This window comes from Lynx rufus, unplaced genomic scaffold (assembly GCF_022079265.1).
Source record: "Lynx rufus isolate CCGP_SWC_20201006 ecotype Redwood Valley unplaced genomic scaffold, mLynRuf1.p SCAF_6, whole genome shotgun sequence".
In the NCBI taxonomy this organism is placed as follows: Eukaryota; Metazoa; Chordata; class Mammalia; order Carnivora; family Felidae; genus Lynx; species Lynx rufus.
In genome coordinates, this window is record NW_025814878.1 from 79,640,592 (window position 1) to 79,660,962 (window position 20,371).

Here is a 20,371-nt window from a genome sequence, read left to right on the forward strand (position 1 = left end):
TAACAGTCTTGTGACACCACCTTTTCTATAAAGTGGACTGTAAACAAAGTTCTTTTTCATCTGCATGTTTTCCTTTCTTTAGAACACAATTAGCGAATGGCAAACCGTTTTCTATATCGCTGCTGCTATTAATGTGTTTGGTGCCATTTTCTTCACGCTATTCGGCAAAGGTGAAGTGCAAAGCTGGGCTCTCAACGATCAACATGGACACAGAAACTGAAGCAACCAATAAATAATCCTGTCTCTATTAATGTATTTTTGTTGATCATGTAACCTATAAGTGCCTTTGATATTTTAATGTGTATGCATTGTATGTATAAGAAAAAATTGTACTTGTATTAAATTTTTAAGGCTTGTAATCATGAAATGTCACAAGTTGCCAGATTAGTAAAATTAACTATTTTTAATTATTAATAACACGTATCCTGGAACTTACACTTGAGGGTCACGCATCTGGCTGTAAATCAGGTGATATAAATAAAGGAGGGGATTTGTGCTTATTCTTAAGGGCCATACATAAAGGAATGAGCTGAAGTGGACCCCTCTATACCTTTGCTTAATTAAACTAGGTAATAATTCTCAGGTCGTGGCCAACACCTGTTTTTGACCACTTTCCTCATAAGAATGATTTGTCGGCAGCAATCCCGGACACTTAGGTCTCAAACTGCAGCATCTCCACGGAGCTGCCAACCGCTGTATAATTTGGCCTGGCAACCAGGCTGAGGGAAGCATGCCCAGGCAGCCGCCGAGCATTCCCTCCCTGGCTTCAGGGACAGTGCCCAGCATTTATCAGAGGCAGCGCCCAAGACCAGGGTCAGCGCCAACCCTTCAGATGGTGTTCTTCCCCCGGGGGGCTCTTAACGTGTAGATAAAGTAGACCCAGGCAGCAAGACCCACCGCCGTGGTCTGACGCATCCTCACACTTCCCCCTCCCCAGCTCACTGGAATACGGCTTGGCATGTAACCTGCAAAAAGACGGTGTGATGCCCACTTAACCACAAACAATATCACCCTTGATTAGAACTACCTTCTCGTGGATTAAAATAGAAATTTCCAAGTCCTGTGTTCTATGGGCTTCCACAAGAATAATTTCTTAAAAATTTTTTTTTAATTCTCACATTTTTTTCCATTTGACTACATGTAAGCTTCTGGCCTACAACCGGTGGTGTAATCATCCTTACTTCCGGCTCCTGAATCACATTTTCCAGTTTTTACCTGACCATCTTCCAGTGGTTTTTGAGCATGCTTCGAGGGCATTTATGTGATTTAGAACTTGATTTATGTTTTTTTATGTTTGTTCAACACTACCTGTAACATTTTAACTGAAACTGTTTGATGTAATATGATGTGGATACATTTATTTTTAAATTTGTAAATAGCTTTAAGTTGCTATGGTGATATTTCTTTTATAAATCATCAAAATTAAACATTTTTGGATGGATTTTTGGATCTGGCAGTTCTATGGTAGCTTCTAGTGTCCAGAGTGGCTATTTTACATCTCTACCATCTTCCTCAAGCCACCAGTCTACCTCTAGGTGCCTCTGTGCCATCACCAAGCCAAGGCCCTCTGAGTGATCCAGCATTAGAAATCTTTGTTGCCCTCAACCTGCCCTTCCTAGTTCTGCAAAGGACCCGCTCTTCTCCCCAAAGGGTATGCCTACACCACAGACTGTATCCTCTCCTACCTCCTCTAAGACCTTGCTTCAGTAATTCCTCTGTAATTTCTGCTTCTTCAATCTCTACCTCTCTTCTTGTTCTTTTCCTTCTGTCTCAAGAACACTCAAGTCTTCTCTAGCCTTTAAAAACAAAAATACAGGGGTGCCTGGGTGACTCAGTTGGTCGAACGTCCGACTTCAACTCAGGTCATGATCTCACGGTTAATGACTTTGAGCCCCACATCAGGCTCCCTGCTGTCAGTGCAGAGCCCTCTCTGGATCCTCTGTACCCCTCTCTCTCTCTCTGCCCCTCCCCTGCTCACGCACTCTCTCTCTTCCTCTCTCCCTCAAAAAATAAATAAACATTAAAAAAAAAACCCATAAAATTCTCTGGAAACAAAAAAACACAGATACATACAGAATATCTTTACAATGATACTCAAGAAACTGGAGACAGGTTACCTCTGAAGCGAGAAAAATAGGCAACCAGGGGTAGGACAGAGAATTAGTTTTCCCTTTACCAAATGTGGCAGTATAACTGTTCGAATAAAAACATCACTTTAAAGAAGTGCTCAAACTACTGTGTAATCACCACCAGGTTTTTAACTGCTCACCGGACATCCCCACTGGCTCTCTTCTCTACACTTAGGACTTTTGTAAATCCAAACTCTCTCCCTTACCCCCGTCTCCAACAAAATCCACCACTTCCTTATTTTTGTTAGGAGCATTCTTCCTCCTCTGTCCTCTCCCACCCTACCCCCATACCAGTGTATAATTAACCACATGTCTTTTCCATTCCAGTTTTTCAAGTCTCTGGAATTTGTTTAAATCCCTCTCCCATCTTCTAAATAAGATCTCTGTGACTTTTGTTTCCACCTGGAATAAAAAAGTTTAAGTGGCCTTGAATCTGATCTTCTGCCCAACTTCCACCCATGCTGGGTCATTGGTCCCAACACATCTCATCTGCCTGATTAGGATGCTCCCCCCAGCTGAAGCCCCTAGCTCCCCTTACTAGCTGCCCAGTAAACCACCAAGCAGCCTACCCTCCTAACTCCTAGGCCCACCTGCTCCATCTCCCAGCACACATCCACCAGCTACATCCAGCTACAACTACTTAACCCTTCCCCCATCTGCTCTCCATTTTTCCTCCCCTCCATACCTTTACCAATTTCATTCCTTGGACCTGGAAAGTCACTCTTCGTCTCCACCTCCTTCGTGACCCTTGACTTCCTACATTCTCCCTGACCTAGATGTGGTCTCTTCCTCTGATCCACTGAAACATCATATTATTTATTTTGAGTTTTTTCTATATTTTAAACTCAAGGACTCAGCCTCAGTTTTGAGGAAGAGGTCATTCATTCATTCATTCAGCAAACAGGGATATCTATCTACTCTTTCCTAGGCAATAAGGGTATACTGATATGCATTTGACACAGTCCTTTCTCTCACTGCAGGCCTTCCTGAAGTCACTCCTTGGTCCCCTTTCTTCTGAATGGCCTTTTCTTTATAATACAGATGAATACTGTTCGTGGCCAATCTCCCTATTAGAGTCATCGCAAGCATCTTGATTTGATTCATCTCAGCATGGTCTCCCTTGTAACAATACACGCTTTGTCTTAATATTTTAGTTGCTTAATAAATGTTTAGTAAATCACCCTTTGGCTAAATGGGCTATACATCGAAATTTTCATCTCCTATGTTGTTCTTTTCAATATGTTCTTTTTCTCAAAAAACAAAGTGAAATAAACGTGCCAACACCAACACCTTTTAAAGAAGAAACGATAATGCTAACCTCAAAATAAGGTGTAAGTGGCAGTCATTGGTAAATGGTTTTGAAAGTATGTATTTGAGAATAGTTTAGTTCTAGATAAGCAAAATATTTCTGCCAGTTATGCAACAAATATTTATTGAGCATTCATTACAAGCAAGGCTTTGTTCTTGGCACCAGGGATACAACAGCGAGGAAAAGCAAATCCCTTCACTCATTGAGCTCCCATTGTGATTTATCAAACATTTTCCTTCATAGATTCCAGCCTTTGAAACCTTCCATGTAAAAACATCATTATCCACCCAACAATCAAATCCAGTGGAAATGAGTGTGCCGGCTAACCTTGAGAAGCAGAGTTATGAAAGAAATGGAGACAAACACTGAAGTCAGCAGTTTGTATTAACCATTGTAATGTCCTCGCTTCAGCCTGTTTCATTTTCAAGAAATCGGAAATAGACATGTTTGAATTTAGACCCTATTGCAAGGTAAATAATCTCTTCTCTAAGGGCAGTTTACCACTGTTCTAAATAAAACGCCCTCAACAGGAAAATATTGGTAAGAGTATTTAAATTTGAAGGCAGGAAGAGCACCATAGGAAGTGGCCTCGTTCGTCTCTGGAAAAGCACCAGTTACTGCCTCAGAGGCATAGACCTGGGGTCAATGTCTAATTTCAGTTAAAGAATAAATTATCTCTCTTCTAGAAATGTAAATTAAGATGGATCACAAAACCTTTTCAGATGCCTCTGCCTTTTAGAGTAACCATAAGCAGAAAAGACAAATATAAAAAGTTTGTGCTCTAAGAGAGTAATAGAGAAAACACTTTCTAGGGGCGCCTGGGTGGTTCAGTTGGTTGGGCATCCGGCTTCGGCTCAGGTCATGAACTCATGGACTGTGGGTTTGAGCCCTGCATCGGGCTCTGTGCTGACAGCTCAGAGCCTGGAGCCTGCCTTGGATTCTGTGTCTCCCTCTCTCTCTCTCTGCCCCTCCCCCACTTGCACTCTGTCTCTCTCAAAAATAAATAAACATTAAAAATTTTTAGAAAAGAAAAGAAAACACTTCTAGAAGCTCCTGCTATGAAATGCTGTAAGTACACCCATTACTGAAAACAAAAGAAATGTAATAAATTTTCTGCCACCCTTTTTCATGTGCTTTGATGAGGAAAAACACTAGTAACTTTCCAAGCGCCTGTTTACTTTCACTTTATCTTGATGTTGCAGGAGGAGGAAACTTAGAAGTTCCACGTCACTGCCAGTCCTGTGCTAGTAAAGTGAGAAGCCATTAATGCACAACTGAGCTGAAAAGCATTTAAATGCCCTGTTTCCCCTTACTCGCGCCTTCACGCTAATAGGCTGCACTTCGGGCAGGGAGAAACATACCATCCTGAATATCGCATTAAATCTTTTCCTGAAGTGCTCTTTTTTGGCAGAAGCTCCTGAAATATGCTAGCATTTCAAACGAGTCATGGCCTGTCACATTAAGTGTGCGTCTTGACCCCTGTCTTCCTGTAGAGCACCACAAATAGCCCAGGTTTGAAGCGTTTTAACGACTTCACACTGGCTCCCCAGTCTGAAACTTGAGCTTGCCATGGAACTTTGGTTGAGATTGAAGGTGATCTGGGTAGGATACATAGTCTGGTCTTTTTAAGGCTCAAGAACTGTCCTGTGTGAAGTATCAGGAAGCTGTTACACGAACTTCAAATGTGCATATTGGATAAATTACCTACAGGCTCTCTGTTATAAAGCACTTTTTTTTTTTTTTTTAACACCAAGATGATACTTGAGATGTCTGCAGAGCTTTGGGCTGTTCTTTTGTCAGGGGAAGGAAGCTGATCCTGGGGCATTCACAGGATTCTCTTGGTGATCATCACCAGCTATAGAGAATCACAGAGAGACCAATCCATTTGTACAGCACTGCCACATACACCACCACCTCAATACTCACAATCACCTTGCAAATGCAGGGACAAGACCTATTTAAAGTTGGGATCAGACTTGTTAATGGAGAGGTCCTTGGCCCTTACAGGGACTCAGCCTCCCAATGCCAAATTCAACCAAATAAGCCCACTGGCTTTAACTATTATATCAGGCCAAAGAAAAATTCCTTAATATCTGTCCCTAGAACAGAATCAAATAATGATTTGAAGAACAAAATTGTTGCTTATTAATTTAAAAGATTCTTATAAGAAGCCATGTGCGTAAGGGCACATTTAAGATTCTTACCTTCTCCTCAGTTGTAAAATTAGCCCTGCCTCAAAGCGACTCCAGCTAGGAATCTTATATCATTATCTTTGCCCTATGTGTGATTTTAGGGAATATTTAATTGTTCCATGTTTGTTCTAGAGGATTACAGATTTTTTTTTTAATGTTTTCTATAAACTTAAGCCAGGACACAATTTGGTTGCTTCTGTAAAAACATTGAACTCATTATTTCTACTCACATACTAGTTTGAAATTTTCAATGATTAGGACACTGGTGTGGTGTGACAGACCAACCCTTCCTCTCTGTGCTGTTACTGAAAAATACACTCCCTCCAGGAGAGCTGTTGATCTTCTATTCTTGGTTCCATAAACCTTATTATTTCAAATAACGGGATGGGGGATGGCGGCCAGGGTGGTTCAGTTGGTTGAGTGTCTGACTCTTGATTTCAGCTGAGGTCATGATCTCATGGTTCATGAGATCAAGCCCCAAATGGGGCTCTGCACTGACAGCTCAGAGCCTGCTTGGGATTCTCTCTCTCTCCCTCTGTCTCTCAAAATAAATAAATAAACTTAAAAAAATTATGGGATGGGAAGCAAGAATTTGGGGGGACCTCAGTTCCCATTGGGAAGTGAAAGTTCAGAATGTAGGAGAGAAAAATAAGTCCAAAAACCTCACCCTTTCTTTTCCATACCTCCTCTCCCACACTTTCCTCATTTCTGCATCTGTGAAAGGCTCCCCTTCCAGTGAGGGCTCTAACCATCACCCATTTTCAATGTTTACTATAGCACGAATGGTAACTGGAGAGCCACTGCCCATGCCCCTGGCTTCTGTTCTTTCTGGGAGGGTCTCTCACACACCAGACCCTCTTTCTGCCCTTGATTTTTGACCTACAGAGTAAGACGGAACACAACGAGGCTGATGAGGAGTAATGGTGGGTTTTCTCTCATCAGATTTAGACTGACCAGAGGAGCAAACAGGCATGAGGTGCACGTTATTAAATCTTCCGAGTCTCCATTCTTCCAAAGTCTGAGGAGATTGGAAAGAAGAATAAGAGTGTGGAATGGATTGAACCAGGACTAACTGAGACTGTCAACTGAATAAAAACTAAATTGTTTGAGGAAATAGTGAAGATGTGTTCAAAATTGGGTATAGAAGTATCATCTAGTATTATAATATTATAAATAACAATACTTATAAATATCCTAGAGTAGAGACTTGGTGCGTGGTACTGTATGAGGGCTCTACATGCAACATAGACTGAATTCTCCCCACAGCTCTATCGTGTACGTATTAGATCCACCTTTACAGATGAGGAAACTGGAAAGTCACACAGCTAAGTGGCAGAGATAAGATTGAAATCAGGTTTCTCTGTTGTTACTACAGACTCTCTTTAATCCTATGCTATACTGTCTCCATTAGAAATCATGTCTGAACACTGGTGATGGGCATAAAAAACATTACAACATTTGTGTGAAGTAATTTCTCAGTAAGTCAAAGTTAAATCAATATATTCATTGAACTGGCAATCCTACTTAAGGTAATCTAGCCTAAAAAATACTTGAACAAGCACTAAGCATTTTTTTTTTTTGGAATATTGTCAATTTTCCATCAATAAAGAAATTGTTAAATAAGTATGGTATATTCATAGAAGAGAATGTTATGCAGCCATTAAAAAGGGAGAAAGATCTGGGGCACCTGGGTGGCTCAGTTAAGCGTCAGACTTCGGTTCAGGTCATGATCTCGAGGTCCATGAGTTCAAGCCCTGCATCAGGCTCTGTGCTGAAAGCTCAGAACCTGGTGCCTCCTTCAGATTCTGGGTCTCGTCTCTCTCTGCCCCTCCCCCACTTGCTCTCTCTCTCTCTCTCTCTCTGTCCCCCCCTCTCAAAAATAAATAAACATTAAAAAATAAAATAAAATCAATAAAAAGTGAGAAAGATCTGGATAGAAATATAGGAGAAAGTCCATACATTTTGTTGGAGGAAGAGAGTTACCTAACAATATACATTGTTTTATCTTAGTTTTGTTACCAAATTATGTATGTGTTGATAAATACATAGAAAAACATCTGTTAATAGTAGCAATGTAAAATTAGAAGCTAAATAGAAAAAAAGATTGGAAAATATCTTTAGAGCCTAGAAATAGGGAGGAAATTATACGGATTTCACTATATTAAATTAAGTACTTGTGTTCAGCAGAAGATACCAAAGTAAATGGATGACAGACTAGAGGAGAGATTGCAACATCTTGTCAGTATAAGAGATTAATATCTAGAATATTCAAAGAGTTCCTGCAGGTCAACAAGGAAAAGTCAGAAAACCCAAGAGAAAAATGAGCCAACGATGAATAGACCACTCACTTAACAGAGCACCAGGTATCAAACCATTACATGGACAAAAGGTCAAACTCCCTAGTAATTATAGAAACAAGAAGAAATGTAAACTAAAACTGTAATGAGATATTACTTTAGACCCACCAGATCAGCAAAAATTAGAAAGTTTGATGGTACCAAGTATTAGCAAAGGATATGGAGAGATGAAAATTCTTGTCCATAAGGAGAGCAGAGAGAATATGAACTGGCATATCTGTTCCAGAAAACGTAATGTTTGTGCTTAAGTTAAATAGGAATATGTCCTTTCACCACGTATAATGCCCCAGACCTGGGTATATGTCGAAGCGTGATTCTCGCTCAAGTACTTAAGATAGCATACGCACTACCCTGTTTATTGTGACAGACTTAGAGGCAACCTAGATGTCCTTGTTTAGGGAAACATGAGTTAAATATGTCTCATGTTTATTAGGGTATAATATCACTCAGAAACATGCAGAGACCTCAAGAAGTGCCAAGTAAAAAGAAGACTTATAGCACAATACCACTTCCAAAAATTAAAAACCCACACACAAAAAATCGATATTTCCAAGGATACTTGCATAAGTAAGAACATATAATAAACACATTAGAGTGAGTGGCAATGCAGGGAAGGAGCATGAGAGTAGAGATGGGAAGTGTTTTATTTAACGAGACAGTGGGCTTGCTCTGAACATAAGCATCTATGAACAGAAGAGTATGAGATAGAAATAATTTTTAAGCGGTACTCTGAAGATGTTAAAGTTGGGCAGGGGAAGAAATATTTCACTTTCTAATTGTCACTCTTCTGCATTATTTAATTTTTTTTTACAGTGAATGTACATCACTTTGACTATTAAAAATGAAAATGTTGGGGCGCCTGGGTGGCGCAGTCGGTTAAGCGTCCGACTTCAGCCAGGTCACGATCTCGTGGTCCGGGAGTTCGAGCCCCGTGTCAGGCTCTGGGCTGATGGCTCAGAGCCTGGAGCCTGTTTCCGATTCTGTGTCTCCCTCTCTCTCTGCCCCTCCCCCATTCATGCTCTGTCTCTCTCTGTCCCAAAAATAAATAAACGTTGAAAAAAAAAATGAAAAAAAAAAAATGAAAATGTCAGGGGCACCTGGCTGGCTCAATCAGAAGAGCATACAACTCTTGATCTCGGGGTTGTGAGTTCAACCCCCCGCGCTGGGTGTAGAAATTACTAAGAAAGAAAGAAAGAAAGAAAGAAAGTTCACAACTATATGGTCAACTAATCTTTGACAAAGCAGGAAAGACTATCCAATGGAAAAAAGACAGTCTCTTCAACAAATGGTGTTGGGAAACCGGACAGCAACATGCAAAAGAATGAAATTGGACCACCTTCCTAAACCATACACAAAAATAAATTCAAAATGGCTAAAGACCTAAATGTGAGACTGGAAACCATCAAAATCCTAGAGGAGAACACAGGCAGCAACCTCTTTGACCTCGGCTAGAGTAACTTTTTACTAGCTACGTCACCGAAGGCAAGGGAAACAAAAGCAAACATGAAATATTGGGACTTCATTAAGATAAAAACCTTCTGCACAGTGAAGGAAACAATCACCAAAAGTAAAAGGCAGCCTACAGAAAGGGAGAAGATATTTGTAAACCACATATCTGATAAAGGGTTAGTATCCAAAATCTATAAAGAATTTATCAAACTGAACACCCAAAAAACAAATAAACCAGTTAAGAAATGGGCAGAAGAAATGAATAGACACTTTTCCAAAGAAGACATCCAGATGGCTAACAGATACATGAAAAGATGCTTGGCATCACTTATCATCAGGGAAATACAAATCAAAACCATAATGAAATACCACCTTGCACCTGTAAGAATGGCTAAAATTAACAACACACGAACAACAGGTTTTGGTGAGGATTCAGAGAAAGAGGAACCCTCTTGCACTGTTGGTGGGAATACAAACCGGTACAGCCACTCTGAAGAACAGTATGGTGGTTCCTCAAGAAACTAAAAATAAAACTACCCTATGATCCAGCACTTTCACTATTAGGTATTTACCCAAAGGATACAAAAATGTAGATTCGAACGGATACATGCACCCCATTGTTTATAGCAGCCTTATCAGCAATAGCCAAACTATGGAAAGAGCCCAAGTGTCCATCAACTGGTGAATGGATAAAGATATGGGGGCAGCTGGGTGGTTCAATCAGTTAAGCATCTGGCTCTTGGTTTCTGCTCAGGTCATGATCTCACAGTTTGTCAGTTTGAGCCCCACTTCAGGCTCCGTGTTGACAGAGTTGACAGCCTGCTTGGGATTCTCTCTCTCTCTCCCTCTCTGTCTGCCCCTCTCCTGCTCATGCTTTCTCTCAAAATAAATAAAAATTTTTAAAAAAGAAGATGTGGTACATATATAAACAATAGAGTATTACTCAGCCGTAAGAAAGAATGAAACCTTGCCATTTACAATTATGTGGATGGAGCTAGAATGTATTATGCTAAGTGAAATAAGTCAATCAGAGAAAGACAAACACCATATGATTTCATTCATTCATGAAATTTAAGAAACAAAACAGATTAACATATGGAAAGTGGAGGGGGAAGAAAAGAGAGGGAAGCAAACGACAAGGACTCTTAATGGTAGAGAACAAACTATGGGTTGACGCAAGGAGGTGGGTGGGAGTTGGGCTAGATGGGTGATGGGTATTAGCGCACTTGTTATGATGAGCACAGAGTGTTGTATGTAAGTGATAAATCACTGAATTCTACTCCTGAAACCAATATTACACTGTATGTTAACTAAAATTTAAATTTAAATAAAAATAAAAATGCAAAAAAGGTCACAGAATACTTGTTACTGGGAATATTAGAGAAATATTCATAATATATTACCGGGTACAGTGCGATTACATTTTTTGTTAATTTTTCATGACAGCTTTATTGAGACATAATTCACACAAAATCTACCTTTTTAAAAGTGTACAATTCAGTAGTTTTTAGTGTATTCACAGAGCTGTCCCATATCTAATTCCAGAACATTTCATCACCTCACAGAAAAACTCAGTATACATTAGCTGTCACTCCCCATCTCCCCCACCTTCCAGCCCCTGTCAACCACTAATCTACTTTCTGTGTCTATAAATATGTGTATTCTGGACATTTCATGCAATGGAATCACATAAAATACGGTCTGTGTGTCTGGCTTCTTTCTTAGCATAATGTTTTCAAAGTCCATCCATGTTGTAGTGTGTATCAATATTTTATTCTCTTTTTTAAAAAACTTTTTTTAATGTATGTTTATTTATTTTGAGAGTTAGAGAAGTGAGCAGGGGAGGGGCAGAGAAAAAGGGAGACAGAATCTCATGCAGGCTCCACACCATCAGCACAGAGACTGAAGCAGGGGTTGAACTCATGAACTGTGATATCATGACCTGAGTCAAAATCAAGAGTCAGACGCTTAATCGACTGAGCCACCCAGACACCCCTAAAACCTTTTTTAAAAAATGTTTATTTATTTCTTTTGAGAGAGACAGAGAGAGAGATACAATGAGCAGAAGGGCAGAGAGAGAAAGAGAGAGAATCCCAAGCAGGCTCTGCACTGTCAGTTTGGGGCTTGAGGCTTGATCCCACAAACCATGAGGTCATGACCTGAGGCAAAATCAAAAGTCATACTATCTTCAGCGGACTGAGCCACCCAGGCACCTCAAAACTTTATTCTTTTTATTCCCAAATAATATTCCAGTAAATGGGTATACCATTTCTTGTTTATTCATTCATTAGTTGATGAACATTTTTGGATTGTTTCCATTTGTTGGTAGTATGAATATTCACATACAGGTATTTTTGTGTAGGCATATATTTTCAATTCTCTTGAATATAGTGATTCCACTTTTGTTGAAATAAAATATACATAGCAATATTTAAAAACTGAACACATACACCACACTGTTAGTAATTTTTTTCTGGATGGTAGGATAATTGGTCATTTAAATCTCTTTTCTCCTTTGAGCTTTTTATTTAAATTTTCAAAAACAGAAGTAGATTTCTATAATCAGGAAAAAACACCTTGTTTAAAAAAAATAAAACCAAACACAGAACCACTCAGGATCAGCGGGAATTGACCGTTGCCCTGGCTTTTCAACACTAAACCCAGGGTTTCTGGCGCTGGCTGGAGTGCCCTGCCCCCAGCTTCATCACGCTTCAGACTTCACACCTCAGCCTGGGCATAAAGTGACTTTTGTGGCCTACAAAGTGGCCCTTGTTGATATTCACGGCAGGCCACAGGCCATGCCAAATGACCCATATTTACTTGCCAAAAAACCAGACACTGTGGTGGATGCCATTTGGTTCTGCTATTTTCTCCACTCCCTTACTCCAGAATAATGTCTATCACTTTCATCATAAGGATTTTATATCTCTAAGAAATACTTTTTTGAAAAGCGGATTACTAAAGTGCACACACACACACACACACACTCACACTCCTTCTTCAAAAGCTTGGAATGCCCTGCGCTTTCACTGCCCACTCACAGCGCGCGGATCGTTTTGCCCCAGACGCCAAGGAAATCCTCCAGATTTGAGCCACTTGGTGGCGAAACGAGAACCGTGGGCACTTCCCAGCAGGGTGGAGCGGAGCAGATTATTTATAGCTCTTAGGAAACTTGAGTTTGACTCATATTTTAGCTGACTCGTGAATCAGAATTATCAAAGACTAGATTTCTTTTGTCTGAGGCAAGACGATGACAATTAGAGCGACCATCTCTGCGCGCTCGCGGAGAGAAAACACAAAGAGAAGAATTTACAATGACTCAGCCCTGGCCGCGCGGCGGGCGCGGGCCTCATGAACAATGGAAAGTCACAGCGGGGCCTCTCAACCAGTCCCCAGGCGGCATCTACACCCGCCGGGCTGCTGGAGGCAGCAGGGACGCTAAAAAAAAAAAAAAAAAAGTGACTATTTCTTAACTCTCTTTTCTTGCTTTTTAATCTAAATGCAGAACTAACACTTAATTGCAGTATAATGATGATGATTTTGTAAAATCCACAGGAGCTAGGAGACCTAAAGCAAAGGCTTTCAGGCTTCATTTCCAGGGCGAGGGTCACCGCAGTCACAAACAGCGGACGCCAGGAGACCCCTAATCCACACCCGTCTCGCCATGCGGGTGGACAGGAGCCTGCACACGTCGTGTGAAAACTATCCTGAAAAAAGGCAGTAGGGCCCCAAAGAGCAAACCTTTGCTTCCAGGCCAGGGGAGAAGGGTTCGCTAAAGTTTGGGGAGGCCAGCGGGACCCTACAAGACACGAATTCGCCCTTTCAGAGGGGATCAGGGTCTCGGGGATGAAGTTGGCCGAGGCCTGGTGGTTTGGAGATCGTTTCTGGAAAATGCAATCAGTTGTCTACCACAGGATGTGTTGAGTTTGGGATTTCTTGTCCAGGACTCAGTTACTCTCGAGGAATATAGCAGCTGCAGCCAAGATTAGAAAATCAATAGAATGTTTTAAATGCCCTGGTTTGTGTTGTCTACGTGTTTGCCGGTGAGTAGGATGTGAAGCGCCAGGCCCCGGGCACGCCAACTTTGAACATTTCCCCGAGGTCCCCCCACAATATCCCAGGGCAGACCAGGGCCAAGCCGCCTAGGCGTTTCTAGGGCGCCCCAGTGCAGCCCACGCGGTTCCTCTGGGTTGTGCCCGCGCTGAGTGTGGACTGGAGTGGCACCAGGGCCCGGGAGGACATGCTGTTATGGAGGAGGGAGTCATTGCCTTGGCGTCCAACCCACGTTGGCCGATGCCCTGCCCCCAGCCATCCCCCCACCCCGCATGTCCGGGCCACCCTGCACCTGCCCAAGAGAGATTCCGGCCAGCCTAGAAGCCAGGATGCTGTCCAAACTCAAAAGTTACCCCTTTAAACCTCCGTCCCGCCTCGGAGAACACACTAACCCCGTACATTAATACCCTCAACCCCAGATACCCTAAGACACGCAAGTCCTCTTTTCCCATAGATGAGGGTGGCTGTGCCTTTTGTGCTGTTTACCATCCAAAACAAGACTTTTGAGAAGGAAAGAATACACCCAGACAACAGAAGAAAATCTTCTCCGAGGCAAACCAGGATACTAGTTTGCGTACAGGGTCACCTTGGGGGATTGGAGCAATTTATCTAAATGTATCTAAAGTCAGAAAACGTTCTTCACCCCTTACACTCTCCTAGTGAAAGGGAAGGAGGGAGAGAGTAAAGCAGGTGGAGGTGCAATTTTAAAAGAAAATAAAGCCTGGGGCGCCTGGGTGGCTCAGTCCTGTAAGCTTCCGACCTCTGCTCTGGTCAAGATCTCACCGTTTGTGAGTTGGAGCCCTGTGTGGGGCTCTGTGCTGACAGCTCAGAGCCTGGAGTCTGCTTCAGATTCTGTGTCTCCCTCTCTCTCTGCCCCTCCCCCACTTGTGCTCTCTCTCAAAAATAAATAAAACATTTAAAAAATTTTTTAATGATAAAAGAAAATAAAGCCCAATTCAGCACTGCATTTTGAAAAATACCCTATTTCGCAAAGAACATTCAGACCTCGTTAGTGTATTTTGCACTGCTTCTGTTAAATACTTGAAAATTTATTTGTACACGCTGCAACAATTTCTGTGGACATCAGCAAAGCAGGGTTACCAAATGTTGCAAGGGATGTGGAACTAGCCTCACTGTGCCAGACTGACCTAACAGTGGTATTTCTTCCCACCCCCCACCCCCGCTCCCCAGGGATTCTCTCCGTGCAGTTATCTTTATGTACATATATGTATAGTTTATATCTTTATATACATATATAGTATAGTTATTACTTACATATATACAGATTTTGAAAACAGATTTGTTTTCTAGCAGTGGCATCCTAGCTGCCTAGCTATGTGTAGCCAGCAATAAGCAACCAATTTTTTTTAACAAACTTGAAAAGCACACACTATGTGCATGCGCCCTGAGTTCTAAGCACTTTACATATATTAACACATTTAATCCTCACAACAACCTTATGAGGTAAGTATATTGTTATCTTTCTCATCTTATACATAGGGAACCTGAGGCAGAAAGGTTAAGTAAATTGCCCAAAATATCACCTCTAATAAATTGCACAGATGGGATGGGGACCCAGGATTAAAACCCAAGCCGGGGTCAATGCACTCAAGCACTAAACTGTACTGATCTGCCTGTGAACACTTCATAAGGGCGATAGGAGAGGTGTGGCCTGGATTAATCAGGCTCATTTGCTAAATTACTTAAAGATGTGTTTTACTGCTGCCCCTACCTCTTTTTTTTAATGTTTATTTATTTTTTGACAGAGAGAGAGAGAGAAAGAGAGAGAATGAATCCCAAGCAGGCTCGGCACTGTCAGCACAGAGCCTGACTTGAGGCTCGATCTCATGAACCATGAGATCATGACCAGAGCCAAAATCAAGAGTCAGACGCTTAAGTGACTGAGCCACCCAGGTGCCCCCCGCCCCATACCTCTTTAATAAATGTTCCCATAGGCATCCCAGAATAAAGCTTCCACTAGGATTCACCCCAGTGATGTAAGACTTTCAGTAGTGTGACTCAGTCTTCTTTTTACCTAATCTTCAGTTTCAGCTAAACTAAAAAACCCTAGTTTATACTTTCCTGCCTCAGCATTTTCTCTGTGCTTTTCCCTAAGCCTAGAATGCCTCCCAAGCCAACTCTCACCACTTGACTTCTCTTATTAACACCCCACCTACCTTCAAGGCTCAGATCAAACTGGCATTTCATTGTCCCACAAGACAGAAATTCTCTCCCCAAAGCCCGAAATCCTACAGCCTTCATTATCTGCACCACTCACATGCCTACGTATCTTATCTCCCCTACTCAGTCAGCAATTTCTTTCCCCCACAACACTTAGCACAGCACATTTTCACATAAATAGTTCTCAGTGAATGTATAGCCCCACATTGTTTGCCCTTCATCCATCCTCTGTTATATATCTGCAAAGAAAAATGATGTATTGATTATTTCAAAAAGAAAAGACTTCCTCCTTATAAAAGAACCATGATTTTATTCAGATATCTGTCCCTCTCTAGTTCTAGAAGTAGACCCTGATTTGTCTGAGCCAGTGCTACCCAATAGAAATATAAGGCAAGTGGTATGCATAATTGAAAATTTTCTAGTAGCCACATTGAAAAAGTAAAAATAAGCAGATAGATGTAGAATTGTTGAATCACTGTGTTGTATACCCGAAACTAATCTAACACTGTATGTTAACTAGACTGGAATTAAAAAAATTTTTTTTTAATTTTTTTTATTTATTTTTGAGACAGGGAGAGACAGAGCATGAACAGGGAAGGGTCAGAGAGAGGGAGACACAGAATCCGAAACAGGCTCCAGGCTCTGAGCTGTCAGCACAGAGCCCGACACGGGGCTCAAACTCACGGACTGTGAGATCATGACCTGAGCCAAAGTCGGCCACTTAACCGACTGAGCCACCCAGGCACCCCTGGAATTTAAAATTTTAAAGATTTCTTCAATGCAGTCTCCCATCTAAATCAATCAATCAATCATAACAAACAAGTGGGGTCAATTTTAATAAATTTGTAACCAAATATACCCAAAATGTTATCATTTCAATATGTAATCAATATTAAAAACATCAGAGAGATATTTCACTTGTGAGAGAATGACAGAGACAGAAGTTTTTGGAATCTGATGAGTATTTTATGCTTAGAGCATATCTTAATTCAGATTAGATACATTTCAAGTGCCCAGTATCCACATGTTTCCAGTAGCTTCCATACTGGACAAGGCAGGTCTGAGCCCATCGACATGGCATTCCCATGGCAACAGTATTGGTTCAGGAGTGGTAGGCTGGAGACCTCAGCGGGGCTGATCAGACTGAGGCAGAAGATTCACAGTCCCTGTTTGGGAGAGTTGTCTGCCTGCTGGTAGTGACCAGGGAAGCCTGTAGCTCTGATTGCCCTGGCAGCCTTAGTGGGAATCATGTTGCAACCCTGAGGGGGAAGTGGCAGGACTGTTGTTTGGATGACACCAACGTTGAGGATGACAGGAGTGGGCAGACAGAAAAAACCTTGTGTTCTTAAGGACATTAATGAATCACTGATCACCAGGGCCCTGAGTTCACCCTACCTCTGGTTATGAAAAATAATAGGGGCACCTGGGTGGCTCAGTCGATTAAGCATCCGACTCTTGGTTTCAGCTCAGGTCACGATGTCATGGTTCATGGATTCGAGCCCCACATCAGGCACTGTGTTGACAGTGCAGTCTGCTTAGGATTCTCTCGCTCCCTCTCTCTCTTCCTCTCTCCCCTGCTCGTGTGCTTTCTCTCTCAAAAATAAATAAGTAAACATTTTAAAGAAGAAGGGCACGTGGGTGACTCAGTCATTAAGCATCTGACTTCAGCTCAGGTCATGATCTCACGTTCGTGAGTTTGAGTCCCACTTCAGGTGAGCTCGAGCCCCACTTTGGGTAAGCCCCGCTCCTCTCTCTCCCTCTCTCTCTCTCTCTGCCCCTCACTCCCTTGCACCTTCTCTCTCAAAAAATTTTTTTAATTTAAAAAAATTTTAAAAAGAAGACAAAAAGTAATAAATTTCCCTTTTGTTTAAGCCAGACTGAGTCAGAGTTTTCTGTAGCATCCAAAAACATCCCAACTTCAGAGCCAAGCCTTGAATCCAGGGCTGCAGGCTTCCCTAGGCCCAGGCTTCACTACCAAGATGCTTCTCAAAAAAGCTTTTTTAGCAAATTCTTTTGGATATCTCTTAGATCCTCCAGGCAAGGGGGTGGCAACTGCCAATGGATTAGAGGTAAAGATCCCGAAAGATATCGGTGCTCGTGAAGGCTTCTCACTCCACCCCCAGGTAGATCAGTTCAGCTGCAGCGATCCTCTGGGGCACAGAGGTCCCTTCTCAGGGCAGCTGCCGCTGTAGTGCGTGCTCAAGCTAGCCAGCGCGTGCTCCGTCTGCCAGGGCAGGCACTTGTCACAGCCCTTCATCACCTCTCCTGGAACCCATAGACCCTGGGTCTGGCCCAAAGCTGGATAAGCAAGAGCTTTTTGCCAGGAGGCAACTCAGGAAGCCTTTCCACTGTGATATGGCAGCTTTTTCTGGCAGGGTGCTGAAGATAGGATCAGGTGTCCTAGGTCAACTGCTGTTGCAAGAATTTGGAGGAAAGGTCAGAAAGATTGACAGGAGCACTAACGACTACAGGGCCATAAACTGAAGAGGGGACAAGGAAAATGGACTGGAAAAAGCCACCCAGGAGAGTAAAATGCTCATCATAAATTCAGATCACCATGTGTTGCTTACCAGCAGCGGCTGTGTGTGAATGAACCTGCACTGAGGTAGACCGTACAGTTAACTCACGGCGCACAGGTCTTAGCCCCAGAACTAGAAGGGAAGACAGAGCTACACTTAGCCGAACCTCCCTCCCATCTGCCTTGGAGAATATGCGTTGTGCACCAGTGGGTGAAAAACTGGCAACGTGGTACAGTGAGGGGAATGCAGCTTCAGGACCAGAGATCTGCCACTCAGTGCAGATGCGACAGTAAGCAAGCCACAAAGCCTCCACAAAGCTCAGTTTTCATGTCTCTGAAATGAGCATTCAGTATCAATCTCACAGCTTTGTAAAGCTCACATTCTAAACTGCATGTGGAACCCTCGTAGGCTAGTAAGTGCTGTAAATGTTCACTGTTACGATTTCCTTTAAAAAAAAACAAAAACAAAAACAAAACAAAACCCTAACGATTTTTCACACCCGGAAGGTACCACCCACCTATGAATACAGCTTATGAAGAATATGTTACAAACATAAGCGTTTCTAATAAATTATATGTTCTTACAGCACTTGTTCTTGTCAATTACTTTCTGTCTGTGCCTCTGGTTTCTGATTTACAAAATGAGACCTCAAATACTTGTCCTGCACCTTGCTGGGGACTGGAATGACAGCTAAATGAGTTTATAGATCCAAAAGGCTTACTACGATTTAAAGCTTATACAAGCCAAAACATTCATAGCATCTAGTTGCAAAAGAGCTTGCCAGAGTATAGGGTCCCACTCCTGTTTTATGAAACATTTCGAATATTGCAAAGGATAGAAAATAATATGGTGCCCATATTACCATATGAGGGTCATTATTTTCTGGACTTTTCAATGTTTGAAACATCTCATAAAACAACAGTTTTTTAATGATAATTTTTTTAAAGACCTGAGTCAAGGATCAACATCTCTTGGATACATTTTTTGTCTCTGAACCCTCCACTCGCTCCATCCCCAGCCTTGAGTTAGATGCTATTTCTCTGTATCTTTGCGATACACTGAAGTGACTTCTGCCAAATTATCACACTTCACTATAACTCCTTGTTACCCTAGGTTTTGAGCTCTCTGAAAGCAGGAGCCAGGCCCTTATCTCAGTCTCCTCAACATGTCTCATGCCTGGCTTATTGTGGGGCTTAATAAATGTTTCATAAATGTTAAGTATTAAGTAAATTAATATGAAGGAAAGACTGGTTTTCTCTCTAAGCCTTCATCAACAACCAGAACTTCCTCTCCTCTACAAGACTGGTTCTTTTCACTCTTTCTCTTTTGTACTAGACATAACTTCCTCTGAATGTTGTAATTCTAAGTGTCTAAGAAAAATCTGATAGCAACAGATCAAAGAAGCACTGTGCTTTGGTACATATTGCTATACACTAAATGGTTGTGTTCTCCCCCCCCCCCAAAATACCTTGAAACCTCATCTCCAATGTGATAACATTTAGAGTTGGGGCCTTAGGGAAGCTATTAGGCATGAATGAAGAGTCCATGACTGGTCTCAGTGCCCTTATAAAAGAGACCCCAGAGAGCTCCTTTGCCCCTTCTGCTATGAGAGGACATGACGGACGACATGACATGAACCAGGAAGCGGGCTCTCATCAGACACCAAATCTGCCAGCGTCTTGATCTTGGACTTCCCAGCCTCCAGAATTGTGAGAAATAAATGTTATAAGCCATCCAGTCTATGGTATTCTACAGCAGCTCGAGTAGGCTAAGACACATATACTAAAAATGCAAAAGAAAAGGCAATTAGAACATCACTCATTCTCTAGAAATTCAAGACTGTAAATACAAATTTGAAAAATATGGGAACTTTCTAATATTGATAATCCAACAAAGCAGTCCCAAGGCATCTCAAGCAGGTTCCTGCTGAGAGGACTAAAGGTCTACAGACTTGAAGAAGATTTATACTGTTTGGTCCATGAGAACAAACTCCTTTTGTTAGGATCCCTATCCTTTTTCTTAGTATAGTGAGAATATTCAAACAGTATGACTGAAATACGATAGTAGAGTCTGTGTATGACCATCCTATAGAGAACTAAACTTTTTTGATCACTGCAACTGCCCTTCCTAATACACATTTAGCTGAATACTTGTTCTGAGTTTCATTATAAGCAAAGGCAAT

The 20,371-nt window shown here is 41.8% G+C and overlaps 1 protein-coding gene across 4 annotated transcripts in view; it reads left to right on the forward strand.

Moving 5' to 3' along the window:
- The window catches only part of SLC17A5 (solute carrier family 17 member 5), a 52,854-nt gene extending 48,618 nt beyond the window's left edge, over nt 1–4,236 (forward strand). For 2 of the 4 annotated variants that reach the window (XM_047102543.1, XM_047102547.1), the window contains one exon: nt 83–1,814. In XM_047102543.1, coding sequence (XP_046958499.1) covers nt 83–220 — 138 coding nt within the window. In that variant the 3' untranslated portion in view covers nt 221–1,814. Of the gene's footprint in view, nt 1–82; nt 1,817–3,681 lie in introns of those variants that run through there. The other 2 variants (XM_047102544.1, XM_047102546.1) reach the window with 2 other exon arrangements.
- Nucleotides 4,237–20,371: the final 16,135 nt, after the last annotated feature.